The sequence below is a fragment of the Vanessa tameamea genome, chromosome 17 (assembly GCF_037043105.1).
Source record: "Vanessa tameamea isolate UH-Manoa-2023 chromosome 17, ilVanTame1 primary haplotype, whole genome shotgun sequence".
Classification (NCBI taxonomy): Eukaryota; Metazoa; Arthropoda; class Insecta; order Lepidoptera; family Nymphalidae; genus Vanessa; species Vanessa tameamea.
In genome coordinates this window covers 4,411,759-4,431,857 of record NC_087325.1, presented here as the reverse complement: position 1 = coordinate 4,431,857, position 20,099 = coordinate 4,411,759, and the positions used below count along the sequence as shown (strand labels likewise).

Below are 20,099 nucleotides of genomic sequence, written 5' to 3'. Positions count from 1 at the left end.
ATTGGTGTTTTAAGGAACGATTAAATATTTCTTACTTACTACCATCAGATGGGTCATTGGCCCGTTCATCTACCTATGTCATAAAAACACCAAGTTAATATTTAAAGTAGCAGATATTTATTCGATATTTCCTCAGAATATTTTCCTTCATTTGCAAGAATAAGATCAATTATAAATACAAAATAAGCAGATGAAAAATCAGTAGTGTTCATCAGGGTCTGAACCTGCAATCTTCGGTTTAGTTCATGTTTTAGCTACTGACGAAATAATAACCTGAAATTTAATGGTATTCACAATGAATAAGTGTCATCGAGCTGTCTCTCGATGCGCCGATAAACGGTACGATCGATGATTTTGAATAACCGAACCAAAACATGGCATTATTGCAATTCAATATGTCACTACCGCAAAACTTTATATGCTGAATGAATGGCATAGTCAGTATCTGTTTACCGCTTATGAAGCCTAGATTGCGACCATGAATTTCACCAGAATTACCATTAGGTATGTGTCGATATGGCAGCGATTGTTCAAACGCTTGCCGCCGTGTTTGCGGCTGCTCTGCGGTGGATGTGTTACGATGGCAATTCCGCTGCGTCATTGCTCCTATTCCCGATACTTATTACCTTAATATTCAGTATATAATTTATAACATAAATTGCATTGCCTCTTTTGTAGGAATAATGTGATTTCATAGTGTAATGATGCAGCAATGTATATAACTTGTCAAGTCTTGCTCGCGGTTGTTGTTTTGATATCACGATATATTTTCTAAACACTTGTTAAGTGATAGGTTAGGCCGCAGTCACGAAATCGAATCATTTACATTGTAATGAAATGCTTCAGTAGTAACTTAATACATCAATCAATTTCAGTAGCAAACTTATATCAAAACATTTTCGTTTCAAACTATTAATGCGTTAAAACTTAAAATAATCTTAAAAGGTTATTTATTTTCAAAATTAGATTAAAATTGTTTTTGTAACGGAGTGCAGTGTTTCTCAATCTTGGGTATATTTATATTCTGGAAAAAATTCTTTTGCACCCCGAATTTGGGTGTCTTCGGAACGCAGAACGTGCCGGCACGCGCATTTCTTGGTGACAGCTCGCCACAAATCAGCACAGAGACTTGAAATCTTGACTATTTCTTGCATTTATCTTTCACGGACTTTAGATATCTGAAGAAACTTGCTAATAATTTAAACTATTTTGATGCATCTATTGTTACATCAGGAGGTTTTTTGGTTTTCGTTCATCTATACTAATATTATAAGCATATAAAATTTTGTTTGATTTTCAGTTTGTTTACAGTTTGTTTTTTAAAATTGTTTTTTTGTCTACTAATGATCCAATTCTATTTATTTTACTGGTAGAATATAATATTATTACAGAACGCTATACGGAACAAATTATATCAATCACATATCATATCAAAACATATTATATCGTTTTCTTTATGCCGTGATTCAAACCCAGGCAGGCACCACTGAATTTTTATGTGCTTAATTTATGTTTATAATTCATCGTGGAAAACATCGTCAGGAAACCTGCCACATGTGTATTCCACCAACCCGCATTGGAGCAGCGTGGTGGAATATGCTCCAAACCTTCTCCTCAAAGGGAGAGGTGGTCAGCTCAGCAGTGGAAAATTTACAGGCTGCTAACGTAATGCTAATGTTTTCTTTATTAATAAAATGCACCCATGCGAACTCGGGTCGTGATGTTAGTGTGTTACATTTTTCTAGACTACATGATTTGTTTACGTATAGCGTTATTTAAATAAATAGTAACAATTGATATTAAAGGTCATTTAATACAATCTTAGTTCACGGTGAAGTGAACTTTGCTTTACAAATTCTATCAAAATTTATGTATATAATCTTAAACTCGCTTAACTGTAATATATGTATGTAATAATAAAATGAGTATTGGGGTATTACCAGTACATCGAATATTGTTTTTGTTTCTGACATAAATATATATATTTTTTTAATATAACATAAGCACTTTCTTTATTAAAAACAAGAGAATAGGCAAAGACATCTGTCTGACTAACATGGTTAGTCCTTTTTTTGGGACACAAAACGATTTTACCTCTACGCAAATAAACTAGCAATTCGTAAAAATAATTGTATATTTATTTTGTTAACAGGGAAATCCTTTACGTTGACGATAATGCTGGCGACGTCACCACCTCAAGTAGCAACCTATCAAAAGGCGATCAAGGTCACAGTAGACGGTCCAAGAGAGCCTCGCTCGAAGACCCGTCATCATGGATTTCACCCCTTCCATTTCGGTCCACGTTTCGCACCAGATCCACTTATGGGGTCACTACCTTTTAAATTATCAGGTAAGAATGATCATTTTTAACAAGAATAGTTACAAATGTGTACAATACTAGGTACAATAAGCCTGGGTAGGTCCACCTAGTTATCAGACAAACAGTAGTACACAGTATTGTTGTCTTCCGGTTTGAAGGGTGAGTGAGACAGTGTAGTTACACTGTCAAGTACAAGGGGCATGACATCTTAGTTTCCAAGGTTGGTGGTGCATGGGCGATGTAAGGAATGGTTAATGTTTCTAACGGCGTCATTGTCTATGCGCTATGGTGACTGACATCGGGTGACCCATATATCCGCCTACTTAAATCATTAAAAAAAATTTTTTTAATTATGGTTGTAAAATTAATATCAACTAATTAATGAAGTAACACAAAAGAGGAGTTTGTAATTAATTCAGCGATTGAAGTTACATAATAAACGTTCTTGAGAATATTTGAGCAATATTTTCTTATACAAAAGCAATATCACGAGTCTAAATATTTATGACATTAGGTAACTTTTAGACGACGATATAAAGATGAATAGCATAAGGAAGGCGGCGTGCTCTCGACACGATCCGAACACTCGTGGATATTAAATTGTCACCGACCGTTGTCACCCGTCGGGTCCGACGCCTCAAAAGGGGATTTCATTTGGCCGAAAAGTTCTGCTCTGCTATTAATTATCTATTTCCTTTAACCCTCTTTCGACACTTCCAAGATAATTTATATTTACTTATAATTTTTGTTTTGCAACAAATGTCTATGAATTTATTATTACCAAATGTCCTCCGACACCTATTAGACTCGAATAAAGAGTAGATATTATAGTACAGGGCAATTTGAAAGTATTTATTTTATATATTTATTTTTATTTTCACGGCCGTAACAAAAATAGCGTATTTAGGAATAATGCATAAATTGAAATGTTGATAATTGTCCATGGTAAGATTTTGACGTATGACGTATTTCCCTTCTCGTGTGGGCTTCGTCAACGTGTGTAACTTTAGTGCGCCGCGCTTAAAAGTTAGCTAGTGTAACGAACTATTTGCTTCTCCTATTCTACAAATACCCTTGGCTTGTGTTCTATGAAAGCTCATAAAACCTTTGCTAGTCACACGTCTAATCCCTTCAGCCAGTCGTCATTCATGTTGGAATGTCGTCTCATCAGTGGGATTGTTTACTTTTAAATTGCACCTGTTTTTGTATCTTCTGCACAGGTGAGAATAAACGCCATTCCCGATATCTCTCAAGAGGACTTCATAATCTAAGTAATTTTTTGAGGTTTTATTAAAATCTTTAAATTTTTTTTTAAATATTAAAAGAAATACCAATAATTTAAACAATGTATATTTTCTCCGACTTCGATAATAGTAAATAGTTATTATAAATAAAAATACTACTGAATTTTATTTTTTTAAATGTTTGTTGAAATACATTCTAGAGGATATTTTTTTTATGTAGATTTATTTATTTATATATTTTGATAAAATTGGATTGTTATTAAACGGCTATTTTATAAATCGTAAATATACGACGCCGCGCCATCGCTCAGACGTTGCTAAGCATCACCTTACTGGCGTCTTGTAAAAGATTATATTATGGTATTTCAAATACAGCTTTACATAATATGAAATGTTTACTAAAGAGCTTGAATAATAAAACAAAATGTGTTTCTTTTGTACTAGAATAACCCCTTTTTTATATTAGGCTATTTTCGGCTTTATGAAAAAAAAAACTTGAGTATAATTTTCATGTTAGATTGGAAATTTTAGTATTATTTGTATAATTAACAGAAACCTTGCATAGATTTTGTAGATTGGTATCATACATGTGGAATACACTACCTACACAATTTTTGTTTGTGCTTATTTGTCTTTAAAAAAAAAAAAACGCGTACTCAAAATATACTTTTTTTACCGTAGGTGATAATAATGATGAATTCAACGTACAACTTCATAAATGTCTGTCAAACCAAATTATTTCTCATGAATACGTAGCTACTGAATTTTGTAAGCTATCTGTCACCCTTCATTTTCTAACATCAACAAAACACAAACTGAAATTCCCTTTACTTACTGAACTTTCCGTAACGTAATCTATTTGTAGGTACGTGTAGTTGTCACCTCTATTGTATCGAGGAATTTAGTGTAGGAGACGCAAGTGGTGGGCAAACCTCGTTAGAACGGGCGTCAAAGGCCCCTAACCCAATTATTCACCTCTCTTACTACACTAAGAAACGAGAATTATAACTCCACATCGGTATTTTGAAAGTCACGTAACATTTAAAATTCGATGAAAATAATTGTAATGTTTTAATCAAACATATTTTAAATAAAAGCTTTGTTTATGTCTTTGCTGTTTACTATTTATCTTTATTTAGTTTTATAATGTTATTTTTTTTAAATTTTGGTTCGTATTTGATTTTAAGAGCCACTAGCGAATTACACTTAAGTGTTGCCAGTGAAAAATAGAGCTTATATACTTGATCGATATACGAACTATTTTTGTTTTAAGTACATACACCACTATGACGTAGTATTTCGTATGGTAAAAGTTTTGTTGCCACTTTTTTATTATAAAATTTAGATTTTATGCTTATTACTATGGATATGATGACGCTTAATATTAATAATAATAGTTGTTACTTTTATATTCTACACACTAAAACCTCCTTCCTATTAGTATGATTAGAATTATATGAATTCGTCAAAGAGTATCTGAAAATATCGCGTCTATAGAATCATAGAAAAACAGTGAATCAGAGAATAAATTACAAATCAGTTAAAATGATTTTGAATACGGAATAATTATAAAAAAATAAAATTAGCAAGTAGTACTAACAGTTATGTACCTAATTGAGAACTAAGTTTAGTGTTTAATAAAAATAATTAGTCGACTTTTTATGTTTTTTATTTTGCCTTTAAGCATGCCATCAGAATAGATTTTCATTCAAACAAAGTATTAAATGCATTGTCAATACAATTATTCTATTCATTTTCTTTCCAGACTAGTAAGTGCTCTGTGCATACACTTCAATATGTAAATTCCGCGAGATCCGCGGCAGAGCAACGTGTCGCTGCCCTTTGCACCAATAACCCTGCCGAAATCATGATAAATTATCCACACTCACGTTTACGCATCGCGTTCTAACTTCTTGGTACAGACCTAAGAATATGTGGATACGGTTATTTTCATTCCTTCTGAAAGAACATTGAATGATTGAATGTAACGGGAAAGTATTTGTACGATTATGTAAAGCACATGTATTAGATCCGTTAGTTTATTTCAGTAATAAATATATAAGCGAGTTAAATGCGTCACTGATTCAGATTTATAGCATACATTTTGTAGTTTCTTGGTGAAAATAAAATTATAAAAGATTAATTTATTATTCGGCTTTCTGTTGTCTCGAACTGTTCGCTGATATATTTAGCACATCCGCGTCACTCACGTCGCGCGTCGCCGTGTGAGCGCCACTTAAAGTCGCAGCTTTCGCATTATTAATGAGGGAGCCTTAGAGAAAATTAAATATAGCATTAGGCCCGGAAGCCCGGGATTGAGGGGGGAGAGGGGGAAGAAAGAGTAGGGGCATAACCCTTCCGCCCACCACGCGACAATGCGGGTGCATAATTACGCATTTGTAAATTTTAAATGTCCCACCCACCTCATACAGCCTTTTGTACGGCGTGATTCGCGCTTTTACCGAGACTTTAAACGCTTTCAAATGAATTCGTATGATGATGACGCGAGCTCGATTAACTCTAAATGCGAACAATTTTCACGACGCCATATACAATATGCTTTTTATTATGCACGGAAGATTCATAATGGTTTTATAACATAAATGATTGTATTAACGACTGCTCAATTTTCCAACAATTGTAAAATATAATGAAAATGTGTCAATTATGTCTTTTTTTAATTTTAAAATAACTTTATTGAACATAATAGTGTAGTCGGTACAACATACGGTCATAATCTTTCCTTCCCCACTAGTCAACCTTTAGGCTAATCTGAAATACACACAAGGTGATACTATACTACAACAACTATTAAATTAAATAGAAAACTACAACTATTAAAATATAGGTAAATATTTTTTAATTGTTACAAAAATAGATATCTTTAGTACATTGGTTGACATTACGAAATGAACAATTCCGCTAAGTGTCGAACCTTGCCGCTACTTTACAAGAAAAGGTTAATTAAGCTAAACAAAAAGGGGTTAAACAAAATCAATAGAGGCAAATTCATTAAGTGTTAAGCAGATTGAAGTCCAACATGGCGCGCAAGATGGCGTCGGGTTAAGGCGCGTTGACAAAGCGGCGTCGTTAGTTCGCGAGCCCTCTTATTAACCTTATGATGTACGGGACGCATCAGTCTTGGCTTACGTCAGTGGCATCCCACGGTTTTACTTAAACTATAATATAAATTGGGATATTATTGCGTTTATCCTTTAATAGTAAACTTTGTCTGGTAAGTTAAAAGTTTTAAGAAAAAATAGTAATAAATTAATATTTATTGCATCGATCGTTTAATTTGTCTAGTGTAACTATATAATGTTAAGGTTGAAAAACATTAAAACAATTCGATATTTATATGATCATTGAACGAAGGTATGTAGTACCTACAATTTATATTTTTTTTTCAAATCATATTTCGTAATAATTAACTTTAAATAATAAATAGACAGACAGACTGAAGGATTCAATAACCTACGATTGCAAAAGGTTACCTTAATCGAAAAAGGTAGATTTTAATTTGTTAGCACCACTGAGTTTTCATGTGTTTTATCTGTGTCTACTTACAGAATTAATTAGTTTCCTATTAATTCAAATAAGTACATGTTTTCATATAATATATGTAGGCGGATGAGCAAATGGGCCACCTGATGGTAAATGGTCCATTATTTACATCACCACTGCGCCACTAACCTTGAGAACTAAGCTGTAATGTCCCTTGTAACTGTAGTTACACTGGCTCACTCACCCTTCAAACCGGAACACAACAATACAGAGTACTACTGTTTGGCGTTAAAATATCTGATTAATGGGTGGTACCTATCCAGACGAGCTTGCACAAAGCTTTACCACCATGTAAAGTTTATTCAGCATTCAAGCATTGCGTTTTGTTATTGACTGTCAAAATTCTACAACCGGATCGGAAAACGACACCTTAGACTTGAGGACAAGTGGTGAAAGAAACTGCGGGAATTATATTTAAATACATATATTTCTGTCTGATGAGAGTTAAGTGCCTAACTGTCATAAAAGTCTCTTAACGAAATCAATTCTCACAGACTACAACATCTCAAGATTCGAAGGGATGTAAGATAATTTCTTAAAAGGCTAACCCTTTTTCCTAATCACTGTGAAGGGTCTCAGTCGTTAAAAATTCCCCTAAATCCGGTACATCGGAATCACACTAAAAACGATAATACTTTTATCTATGTAATCCCGGTCGTCTTCACGGATTAGCGTTGTTGAAAAGCGTCAAAAAAATGCAAGAGGCAATCTAGGAAATGGTATTAAAATGTTTTGGTTCAACCCTCTCGCGTCGCGGCTATTTTTCAAACTGGGAAAAAATCCCTTCAAACGGAGTAATGTAGCGGACTGGCACGTCTTCGGAGGCGCGCCGCCTCGTTGTGCTGCGATGTAAACGTTTTGATACTTGTTTTGTGTAAATAATATTTATTAATAGATACATTTTATTTTATTTTACGAAACAAGTACTTTTGATAACTTCTAATGCAAAATTTATTGTACTATGTAAGGTAATAAACATACAACATTTTAACAAAAAATATATATATATATATACATATGTATGTAACGTTATGAAATGTTATGTAAGAAAATAAATCAATCAGATTCCTTTAGAAAAAATACTTTTCAAAGTTCCTCTTTGTAAAACTGTATATAAAGAATTTGAATCTCTAAAAAATGCTGGTACCGTAAGTACTATACGTTTATAAAAATATAAGGATTTTTTAACCAAATTGTAAATATGTAATTTTGTTTATGTGCTCTATACGCCGATTACACACTATGAACACAAAGCAAAGTATTCCAGCATTTTTAACGAATGCAAATAGTCTGGCGCTACCCTTTCTTCTGCAACTTTGAACAGCAAATACGAAATGAAACAGTGCCCTTAAGTTTTAGAATCGAAAACTTCGACTAATATATTCTACGTTGTTTGTGATAAATTGTTTTTACATAAAATTAAAAAAAAAAAGGAAAGAATATTTTTCTATTTACTTATTTCAAGGTCAGACATTTTATTTAAAGAACGTTTATAAAATTCACTCAGCCATGTAAGTACGCATGTAAACACGGTACCTACTTTAATATATTTTGCCTACGGTTGTTAATAAGAACGACCTTATGCTGTTTAGTTTGCTAACGTCGCGCCCCCTCATTACGATGTGGACACGACGATGGATATTCTAATTACTGTGTACAGAACCTTGTATTATAACACAAGGTGATGTCTATCAATATGTTGTGTACAAAGATGCATTTCAATTAGCGTATATATTCGACACTCGTTTATATTTTAAGCGAGCTACTGACATTGTCAATATAATTAATTATTTAAAAAAAAACACTTGGTACAGTGTAACCCTAGCTCCTGAAATACATTTATCTTGTTCAGGAGCTAGGACTAGATTGTGTTATGCGTAATTGTTTCTTTTTGATGAAGTTTTATTGCTATTTATTGAATTACGTATTTTAGTTTAAATTATTAGTATTTTCAATAAAATTGAGCTATAATCAACAAATTCAATTACACTGCTTAGCCTAAGCCTTTAATATGTATTGCATAACGTTGCTACACTTCCTAAGTCAGCTACGATTGACAGATTGAATTACAATGCGTAGCTTAAGTCTTTCAATACGCATTACTAAGCGTAGCTACGCTTTTCATATATATTTATGATCAACAGATTGAATTTCAATGCGTAGTTTAAAATTTTCAATACTTACGTTATAGGCGTTGGGTCACTATCCAAGTTTGCGTGGCAGTCTACAGTCTGACTTGAAGCTTATGACGATATTATGTTGCTCTCTTGGTATAATTGAAGTTAACTTTATTTTTAGATCGGACTAAGAAATTAAGTAAATTAATTTAGATTACTTATAACTATAATAACAATACTAAATATATATATTATGTGTTACTGTCAAAAACTAATTACAAAATAACGAATTTATAGGACTCTAGTCTTTATTATTTTTAAGAAAACATTTCCTCACTAACACTATATGGGCTAGTCCCGAAATAATAATAATATTTTTTATTATTATTAATTTATTTTGCAAATCCTGTTACCGCTTTTTGAAATGTATGGAAGTATGACGGCAAATAAATAGAGCAGTTGTTATTGTAACTGCAATCGTCCTGCACGTCGTGAGTTCGGTTTCGGCCGATTTTATAACTCAACTTATTATTCTTTTTCATAACTATAACGTACTTTCATAATATTGTACTTCCGTTTCTATAGATTTAAATAAAAATAGATAACATTTTAAAGACGTATATTATATCACACACGTAAGTAATGTCTACACGGAGATGTTGAACATTGTATCCGTCTTTCCGAAATCTTAAATACCAATTAGGCTAACGATGCGAGCCATTATGAGGATTTAAAATTCGATCCAACTCGCTCAACGAAGATTCAATATCTCGAACGTTATCGTAAAAGCTATTTCTAAGGATGATTAAACGGATAATCCTTAAAAAGCGGCTTTTGTCTAATTGCACCCAACTCATGAAGCACTACACCTATAAAGGCTAAGCGGTCGGATTCAAAATAATGTATTTTACATTTTCGTTGCGACGGTATCAGCGACATAAAATGGTCTGTAATTTATTCTATTGCTGAAAGGGTTGGGTTGGCTCGGGGTGGGAATTACCCAAGGTGGGTGCTAAAGGGTTAAGCCGAATATACGGGGTCGCGGCGCCGGCGAACTTTGTTAATTTATGCGCTTAAAAATGTCAACTGGAAATTATGACGCCGAAACACATTTCCTATTTCATTAACGTGTTTATTATGATACTGTTTATATTTTATTCATAAAAACATAACCATTTACATACTTTTACGTCTTTGTTATCTATTTTAACCTCTAAGATTTCTTAATGATAATTATTTTATCTACAAATTTTCTGAAATATGTTCAATGTGTTCAGGACTAACATTATTATTATTATTATTCTTTTCAAAATTTGTTGCGGTTATTCTACCGAATAACTGTTATGTACACAGGAGAAATAATTTCGGGCATATCAAATAATTTCTTATCATAACTAAGTGCGTTTTTGTATCTAGACATGATTAAAAATCGTGAATTAACTTTTAAATCACGTTAAATTTAAACGAATTCGACTTTGGCACTGACTTATATTTAATGCGCTTATACTCCTAACATTTGAAACCCGATATCAATGAAGGTGGCAACAATTGAGGAGTGCCGCGGCGGAGATAAGGCGAGGATTGCTCGCTCTGATGAGGGAGGCGGCTCATTATTTAAATACTTTGACGAGTGCGTTAAGTAGTAAGCGTTAGTAGAGCGCGGCTCTTATTGTTCTGTTGATTGAAATGTTTATACCAGTTTCAGAGATGAACTGGCGATATATAAACTTTTATATTTGATATTAATAGCACAGAATACTTTCATTACTATGACGTAGTAATATTCAACATCTCGTAATAACTTTATAAGACATAGATAATTGTACAATAAGTTCTGTCATAAAATTAGTGTTATGACTCAAGTTAACGTTAGTAGCTTCTTGTATTCACATATATTTAGATTCATATTATTCAATATAGAAGCATTACATCTTATTGATAGTAAAAACAAAAGACTATCACCGTTCGAAAAATAAATTGCTCAGACCTGAGAAATACGACGAAAAAGCACAGGATTTTTTTGTCAATATTAAAAAAATATATTGGAAAGAAATAGCACGGGCATCGTTTAATTTCCTACATGTGATATTGTTTGGATAGTCCACTAATTGTACAGTTACATCCACGCTCTTATGCGAGTGTAATTTTTTCGTTTTAATTTATCAATATAATACCGTAGATTCAGTTTATGTATTTTGTTTCAGGTATAGCTCATCAATTAGCTGGTCTGCCCGGTGGCGAGTGGGGAGCGCTCGCTCGTCACTATCCGCCGCCGTTACTACCTACACATGCCCATTTTACACCACATGTCCTACCACCAGCGCACGCGCAACACCACACAGTCCCACCACCGCCACATGAAACAGGTCAGTTTTACTAGTGTGCGAATGTTTATTACCAGCAGACAACTTACAAATTTAACCTAATCTCTTTTTTCGTGTAAAAGTAAAGTTTTTAAACAAATACGAGTATGTTTAATTTGGAATGATTATGTAATTAATGTCTTAAAAATTAAAATCTTTCTCAGATTTAGCATCAGATAATCCAACTACGATGCACCCTCACAGCACTACTAGTCCCGTGAATTCAAGGCCAAGTTCACCGCAAGACGATGATGATATATCGGTTACCGCTTCGAGCAGCCCGCCACCTGATGATCGTCCAGGAGCTTTTACCTCAGTTACGAGGCCGAGGAAACCACTTCAGCCTCTTCCAGCACCATCTAGTCTCTTCCATAGCGCTTTAGCAGCGCAATTATTCCTTAACTCGCCACTCCTTCCAACACCACCCGCTTGGTTATACTCCCAACTCTACGGAGGCTATGATTGGTGGCTCAGACCTCCACCACAACAAGATGATTCAAATTCAAGCCCCGATAGAGAAGAAGAAGCTGGCTCCACAGCATCCAGCTCGACGAAAAAAAGACCCGCCTCACCAGAATGGACGGACCAAGGTGTTAGAACTCGCAGCAAATCATTAATAACTTCAGAGCGAAGACCGGTCGACGTGTGGCGTCCGTATTAATAATAGTTTAACTTGAACAAATTACAGGAAGTGTTGTATAGTGTTGGTGTACTGACCGTCCGGTGTGCAGGTGGACTTCATAGTAGTGGTACGTAGAACAAAAATGGATACGAATTCGATAAAATAGTGATAATTGTCGATAGATGTTTTTACGTTAGATAAATGAATGTGAATTTCAAATTGTAATGTTTTAATTATTGTTGATTGTATTATAATGCAAGGTCTGTAAATAAAGTTATTGGAGATTTTTAATCGATTTATTTTATCTTTAAACATATTTGTTATAGCATATGGAAAATGTTAAATAAATATTATCGAAATTAAACTTTTGGCAACCAATGATGTGAAACAATAAACCAGCGTATTGGAGCTCGTTTGATGGCGTGGTGTGAGGATACATTTTTGGATTGCATCCATATTATTCGAAACCGCAGCGAAATGTATGGCCTTTACGTTCATAATGAACAAAATATACGTTGCATATTTTTATTGCTGTTTGAGTGTTTTCATTAATTTTATATAAATTAAAATATTTAATTAAAAATTAACCAACAAATAAATTATTATTCTCCATATTTGTATTAAAATTATTAGTAACGGTGGAAAGGGGAAATTGAATGAAATAATACGTATAGATTTTTTACTCCATAGTTTTCTTTTTGATTTAGTTACATAATTGCTTCATCTATTTTGTTTTAATGACTATGATTTTGTACACGCACACGATTGTGTACTTTGACATCGTCTATCAACAAAATCCATTAACCTAATAATACCACACATGACTTCATTGGCTGTTGACATTATTTCTTCTTTTGGTAAGAGAAATCTGTGTGTTTTTCCTCGAAGTTCGATCATGTAGGAGTAAAGGATGTTCGCTACAGCATAGCTCCAGTCAGTGCTGGTACCAGCAGCATAGTACATGAGGTCTTTAGTACTGCCTACTTTGTATGTGTGCCCACCACTACTGAATATAGCCTGCAAAATTATCGGACTAAATGACATATTTTTTATTATACAGAACAAGATGGCGTAGGCTTTTTACCGAAGGTCGCAGGCACAAATAGAGATAAGCACTGAGGTTAAGACTGAGGTTGCAGGTGCTTAATTTGTGTGTATAGTTCATCTCGTGTTCGGCTCGTGAAGGTAAACACCCTGCAGAAAACGGTGTGCATAGGAGCAATGTCATGGCTTAAGTTCCAAATATATTTTTTCCAAGAGAGGTAGCATTTACAGGATAGAAGCAGTATTATTATACCAAATACTGTTTCGGTATTCGGTTAAAAAAAACTCTTAAAAATAGACTTAAGAAAATTGACAGCTTCAAAGATATTTATAGAGGAAAATTATTTTAGGGTCTCGAGATCTATAAAATTTTTTCTAAATGGTTATTTAAATTTAAAATGGAAATAAAAATTACCTTAGCCATAGTTGTTCCCCCTTCAAGCAACTCTACATAATCAGGACAAGGATCGCCTGTGTATCCCCAAGGGAATATAATAACTTCTCCGTAACTATGGAGTGATAAAAATACTTTAAAATTTGTCTCCGAATCTAGTATTACTCGCTGTAAACAATAAAATGATGTAATAATAATTTTAAAAGATTTTGGTAAAATAAATATATATATTAATAAGGCTAATTCAATAACAAACTATGTTTTTTTATTCTTACTTTAAGAGCTGCGGTTTCAGGTTCTGAGAATGGTTTGGGACCTCTGTAAAAAATATTACCAGGATCTTCTGATGAACCTTCTTCGCCTCTTTCGCCCCAACCATAACTATAAAATTAAAATAATTGTATAATAATTATTATTTACTTTATTTTACGTATTTAATTGTAGTTTGCAAAGATATTTTCGCCGGTTTTTCTTAGGTCCAAGGTCTTTCTTTCAGAACAAGTAATAGAATTTTATGACCATCGATAAGTATTTATAATTCGATTATTTATGTATGTAGATAGATGGCCCAGTGGTTAGAACGCGTGCATCTTAACCGATGATTTCGGGTTCAAACCCAAGCAGGCACCACTGAATTTTCATGTGCTTAATTTGTGTTTATAATTCATCTCGTGCTCGGCGGTGAAGGAAAACATCGTGAGGAAACCTGCATGTGTCTAATTTCAACGAAATTCTGCCACATGTGTATTCCACCAACCCGCATTGGAGCAGCGTGGTGAAATATGCTCCATACCTTCTCCTCAACGGGAGAGGAGGCCTTAGCCCAGCAGTGGGAAATTTACAGGCTGATTATGTTATGATTATGTAGATAGTGTGGTGCACTACAAAGGAATTGGTTAATTGAAAAAAACGAGCCAATATTATTCTCTTGGTGTGCGTGACGGCTACGCTTGACTCTCGCCAAAAGTCATACTACTTCATTAGAGTGCGTGTACTCAGTGGTCTCTTCCCTCATCTTTGACAAGCTATCTTTATAATCAAAGGCTTTTTGCTCCTACACTTAATAAGCATTTCGAGTTTGACTTTACCTAAAATTTCTATTAAGATCGACACCCACACATTCTCCATATCGCGCTCTGTTCTTACGCCACATACGGTCGTGTGTGTGTGTGTATTCATAGCCGTCTGGATTTAAAACTGGAAGCAAATACCTGGAAAAAATAAATTATAATACGGGTGTCAGTACTTTTTCATTTAAAATGAGGTTAAATGTTTTAATTTCAATTGACTGTAAAAGTCGCCGAATTGGACAAATACTTTATCTCTATTCATAAGTAAGGTATTTGAAGCTTACTCCATCATCTTCTTCAGTGCGGACTTGTAAATATACATGAGGTAGAACTACACCAACAACATACATATTTCCTTATGTTATCCTACAGCGCGTGATGATTTATTTGAGATGAATTATAAACACAAATTAAACACATGATGCCACACATTCACGATCCACATTTTTAAACATTACTCGTTATTGGATCTATATAGTGGAGTATATTTATATAATAGCAACACCAATAAAATAAACTTTACCGTTCCTCTACACACAATGCTTTAAAATAATTAAATAAATTTATTTGACTTTGAATTATGTTGCCTTGACTTGAATGATTATTGATTTGATTTATTAAAAAGTAATCGGTACTTAAATAAGATTAAAATAATATACAGCCTCGGTTCCTAAAGTACAAGGTAAGTTTACAGATCAGAATCTCAGGAAATTAAATAAAGTGTCTTACAAATTACTTCATACTTACATACAATTGACTTATAGCGTGATTAAGTCCTTTCAAATATCATGCTAACATTATAAGGACTACCTACCTGTTTTTTATCAACGTAGTAACTACTAAACAATTTGATACGGTTTTTCATATTATAATAGATCATAGTTATAGTATGGACAAAGGCTATGTAGTATATTTATGTAGTACTTATTTTGTGAAGACCAAGCTTAAAGTGGAGCTAAGAAAATATAAATTCGAGAAAATAAAAAATATCACTTTTATGAGAGCTCCGTAAGGCTACCCCCAAAGGGTCTATTTTAAAATTAGAAAAAGCATATAATAAAAACAGAATATACCTATTTCAAGATATCTACAATATCTATCTACAAGATAGAAACAATTTTTTTTTTTTTTGGAAACGGAAAAAATAATGTTTAATCTTAGTTAATTTATTCGTCTTACTTTTTTATAATCATTTAATTTAGCCTGTACATATAAATTACTACTTACACCTAGCAGTTCAGCCAAGTACTATCACATAATATATTATGTGATGTTTAATCGCATGAGAAAAAGTGTGGATTGCGGTATGATTTACTAACACAGTACTAGCGAATAAATTGTTAAGATTGAAAAAGATGATATATATCCTTAATAAATATATAGATACTTAATTATTTAAAAAGTACACCAAGTAAAGTCGGGATAGTATCTAGTGTTTTGAAAATATATAAAATCTATTATAATTATAGAGATGCTGAAGTTAATTTAATGAAAATTCAAGTATACGGTGCGGAATTAGTGTATAGTCGTATGCAATTAAGGGTAAGCTCACCAATCCTTATTAGTGACGCTCTCGGGTTGTTCGTGGAACGTTCTGACAAGCCGGTCCGCGATGTACGTCACAACCGCCGCACTGATCCATTCGCGCGGATGGATAGATCCGTCAACCCAAACTCCTGTGTTATCGCTTTCGCCGTTGGATATTTTTAACATCTAATCAAATAACACCAATTTTATATAAATAAAATAACATAAGTAGTCGTTTTTTGTTTAATTGACTAACAGTAATGCAATAAGAATGTATCTTAAATATATGGTTTACGATCTTACACGAAAACCTACGGATCTGATTGATGTGGAATTTTAGGTAAATATGTGAGAAGTTATTTATAATTTTTAAACATAAAAGCCAAAATGCTGGCAAAACTATAACAGATAATATAACTATAATATATTCGAATATAAGATAATTTGACGTAAACAACGTTACCCGTAAATCTCTTCCTTCGACCGACTTGCCAATAACATTCACTGAACACAGATACGGATACAATGAAGCCAGTCCGTCCATAAATGCGTAAATAACGTCGAGACGGTGATAACTTTTCCAATCCATAGCACGACCTTTGATCACAATATTTAATTAAAAATAAATTAATTCATTCTAAAATAGTCCATATTAATGATCACTTATTCTAGTAACAAATTAATAGTGTTTCGTTAATTGATAGATTGATTAGGTATTTTTTATTTGGGTTTCGTTCTGTAATAATGTTACTTAAACAGGTTTATTCTTATAATTTATTTATTATTATTATAAGTATAGTTCCCACTGCTAGGATAAGGCATCCCCTCCTCTTGGTGAAGTTGGGAGACGGTTTGGAGGTCATTTCACCACGCTGCTCCAATACGAGTTGGTGGATTCATTAATTACTTGTGATTGATTTTTTATTGTTTTAGAACTATTTCAAATAACATATTGAAATAAACGAACATTACAAATTAATGTGTCTACTTTGCAAACTTTGCTTATAATAAAAACACTAAGTGTACGTCCTGAGTGATGGCGCACAGCCCATGTGGATCCGCCAGCATAATGCAATTGGTCATGTGTGCGCCCGCTCGCAGGTTATGTGTGCGGCGGATTATTAATTAAATTATATGTCGGAGTCGGGTGACAAAATAAATAGTAAAACCAATTTATAAGTAAACAATGTATATTTAAAACGATAAGAATAATATATAGAATAATTGAGTTTAATTACAGAATAAGTACAAAGATACGCTTACCTGGGTTAATCACTAAAAAAAAAAACAGTTCAGAGCACCGATTGTGCCGTGTTCAACACTGAACCACTTCTGATCTGTTGACATATGTCGAGCCTTTTTATAGCAACTTGTCCTTTTGAGTCAATAGCACAACCGTATTATAAGATCGGAACTTGATTAAAAATTATTATCTCCCACATATATATTAAAATTAATTTAAAATAGCAAAAAAAGCAATAAACAAATTATCATATCTTATATTTTTGTTCGCTTTTCGCATTATTTTGTCTGAATCGATTACATGAAAATATTACCAGTTCTTCTCCTTTTTACTATTATAGTCAAATGATTTGTCTAAAAAAAATCCTTAAACTTCCAACTTTTTCAAATAAATAGCTACTAGTTTGTTTAAAAAACCTTATCATTCATAATAACTTCTTGTTTTCTTAATTCTTTCATACCAAGGACCAACTGTTCCAAGTTATATATTCCATTCCATTCAAAATGTAACTTAATGTTTTTATATTACTAATATTAACACTTCGAGAGATCGTTTACTAGATACAACAGTTAAGTAATTGTTATGATGCCTATATACGTCTCAGAAAATATAAAATACGTGATGTGTAAATAGTTAAGTTACCAACTTATTTCAGAATTGCGTCTAGTCTTTTTAATAGGATCCTGTTCTTTTTCCATCAAGGTTCGGAGATCTCCTATGGCTACAGCATACGGAATTTCTCTTTCATGCAACATTCCAGCCACCTGGCTGGACTGCGCCCCTTCCACCATGATGTCCATTGTACTACGCTCCTCTTTCCAAATGTTAATAACTGTAAGATTACCTAGACCTTAAAAACTAATTGAATTCAACTATTTTTGTGTCAATTCAATTGTCAGCATCTTTCAATTGATTTATCATTAGACATATAATTCAAATATCGTAAGTAAAAACTGTGTCAACAAGAATGTATTTATCAATAACAAAAATCTAAGATATACCAAATAAATATGTTGGTGGTTAGAAGATGTGAATTATAATCGATGATTCTGAATTCAAACTCATTCACGGAGGCGAAGGAAAAAATTGTGAGGAAACCTTGCATTTAGCGAAAAAAAAAACCAGCATTGGAGGACGCCGAGTAAGTTCCAATCATTCTACTTAAAAAAAAGAAGTGGAGGTCTTATCCCAGCAGTGGGAGATATACAGATTATTATTTTAATTTTATAAAATCAGTATACTTTTTTTGAATACTCAAAATAACAACATACCACCAACAGTATCCAACGATTTAACGAAATATCTTTGTCCTTCATCCGCCAATCTTAGTTCCCAAACTTGGGATTTATGACGTATCGCTGCCACCTTGGTGTCTTTTATTTATGTCCTTTGAAAAATGTACCCTTTGAAAACGAACGGTATACAATTTATTTTTAAAATTTAAGTTTAATTTTTATATACTTGAAATTTTGACTAACAAGAGGTAAATAATGCATGACATTTATGACAACCTAAATATGGTGAAGAGTTTATATTTAAGAAGTTTTTATTCAATTCTTAAATCTTTTTTTTTCTCGTTAAGAATACTGGAGTTGATTTTGCAAATAGATCAAGTGATAGTTATTGTCTGTGCCCAATGATATTGCCATTAAAAGTGAAGAATCAAAAGTGTTTACAAAAGCACTTTTGTTTCTTCATGTTGTAAAATTAAATGTTTAGCGACTACCACTGGTTCGGAAAGTAGATTCCAACAAGAAAGATACCACAGGGAGTCTCGGATTGCAAAATTATAAATTGACCGGACAGCTCTTTTTTGCAGGATGAAAATAGTTCCAATATTTGTAGCGTTACCCTAAACCAAAATACCGTAAGACATACTATTAAAGTAACCATATATACTAATCGAGCAGTATCAACATCAATTAGTTGTCTAACATTTCCAATTGATGCGTATATTGCGGAGCTGAGTCCCCCTGTTAAGGATGATAACTGAGGATTCCTAGAAATACTGTTATATCAATTCTATTTAGATAATTGTTATTTAAAGTTTGCTTTCTTACATTAGGCAAGGTAAACAGTACGCTTTATGTTTTTTTGGCATTTAGAACTATTTTTTGTAAACTAGCTTTGTATCAGTGATATTGAACAGTATCAGCACCGTTTTCATCGTCGTAGTTAGCTTGTTTCCTTTAAAATTTAATAACGTATTATTATCAAATAATACAATATCAGAAAAACCTTTAACATAAAAGTAAGATCATTTATATATACCAAAAATAAAAAAGGAGCCAATGTGGATAAGGATAGAAAACCCATTCTTAATTCAGATCCAGAACACTTTATTCTATTAACAGACAGGTGCCCTACTTGGTGGTAGGGCTTTGTGAAAGCCCGTCTGGGTTGGTACCACCCACTCATCAGATATTCTACCGCCAAATAACAGTACTCTGTATTGTTGTGTTCCGGTTAGAAGGGTCCACCAACCAGTGCCATAAAAAAATCAAGAATTCTTTGATTCAAGCATGAAAATGAGATCAAGAGTTTTACCATTAACACCGTAGTGTTTTAACTTGTACAAAAGCGTTTTTGCT

The 20,099-nt window shown here is 33.1% G+C and overlaps 2 protein-coding genes across 3 annotated transcripts in view; one reads left to right on the top strand and one right to left on the bottom strand.

Annotated features, from left to right (window-relative positions):
- Runxb (Runt related B) overlaps nt 1-12,521 on the top strand; it is a 33,444-nt gene extending 20,923 nt beyond the window's left edge. For both annotated transcript variants that reach the window (XM_026639924.2, XM_064217484.1), the window contains exons 4-6: nt 2,153-2,350; nt 11,450-11,611; nt 11,773-12,521. In XM_026639924.2, coding sequence (XP_026495709.1) covers nt 2,153-2,350; nt 11,450-11,611; nt 11,773-12,269 — 857 coding nt within the window. In that variant the 3' untranslated portion in view covers nt 12,270-12,521. The remainder of the gene's footprint in view (nt 1-2,152; nt 2,351-11,449; nt 11,612-11,772) is intronic.
- A 382-nt stretch (nt 12,522-12,903) lies between these two features.
- Nucleotides 12,904-18,981, bottom strand: LOC113400423 (carboxypeptidase B-like). Its single transcript, XM_064217474.1, has 8 exons — nt 18,780-18,981; nt 18,155-18,340; nt 16,729-16,862; nt 16,291-16,451; nt 14,757-14,879; nt 13,944-14,049; nt 13,690-13,836; nt 12,904-13,247 (listed from the first exon to the last, which is right to left on the bottom strand). The coding sequence occupies exons 2-8, from the start codon at nt 18,306-18,308 to the stop codon at nt 12,972-12,974; spliced, it is 1,101 nt and encodes a 366-aa protein (XP_064073544.1). The 5' UTR covers nt 18,309-18,340; nt 18,780-18,981; the 3' UTR covers nt 12,904-12,971.
- Between the last annotated feature and the right edge of the window lie 1,118 nt (nt 18,982-20,099).

What these genes read in the sequence shown, in the direction of transcription:
- LOC113400423 (XM_064217474.1), bottom strand. Translation starts at nt 18,308, where the DNA reads ATGGACATCATGGTGGAAGGGGCGCAGTCCAGCCAGGTGGCTGGAATG. An exon ending in TAGACGCAATTCTGAAATAA is followed by an intron (nt 16,863 to 18,154) that starts GTTGGTAACTTA and finishes TTGTGATCAAAG; the next exon opens with GTCGTGCTATGGATTGGAAA. An exon ending in CTGAAACCGCAGCTCTTAAA is followed by an intron (nt 13,837 to 13,943) that starts GTAAGAATAAAA and finishes TATTGTTTACAG; the next exon opens with CGAGTAATACTAGATTCGGA.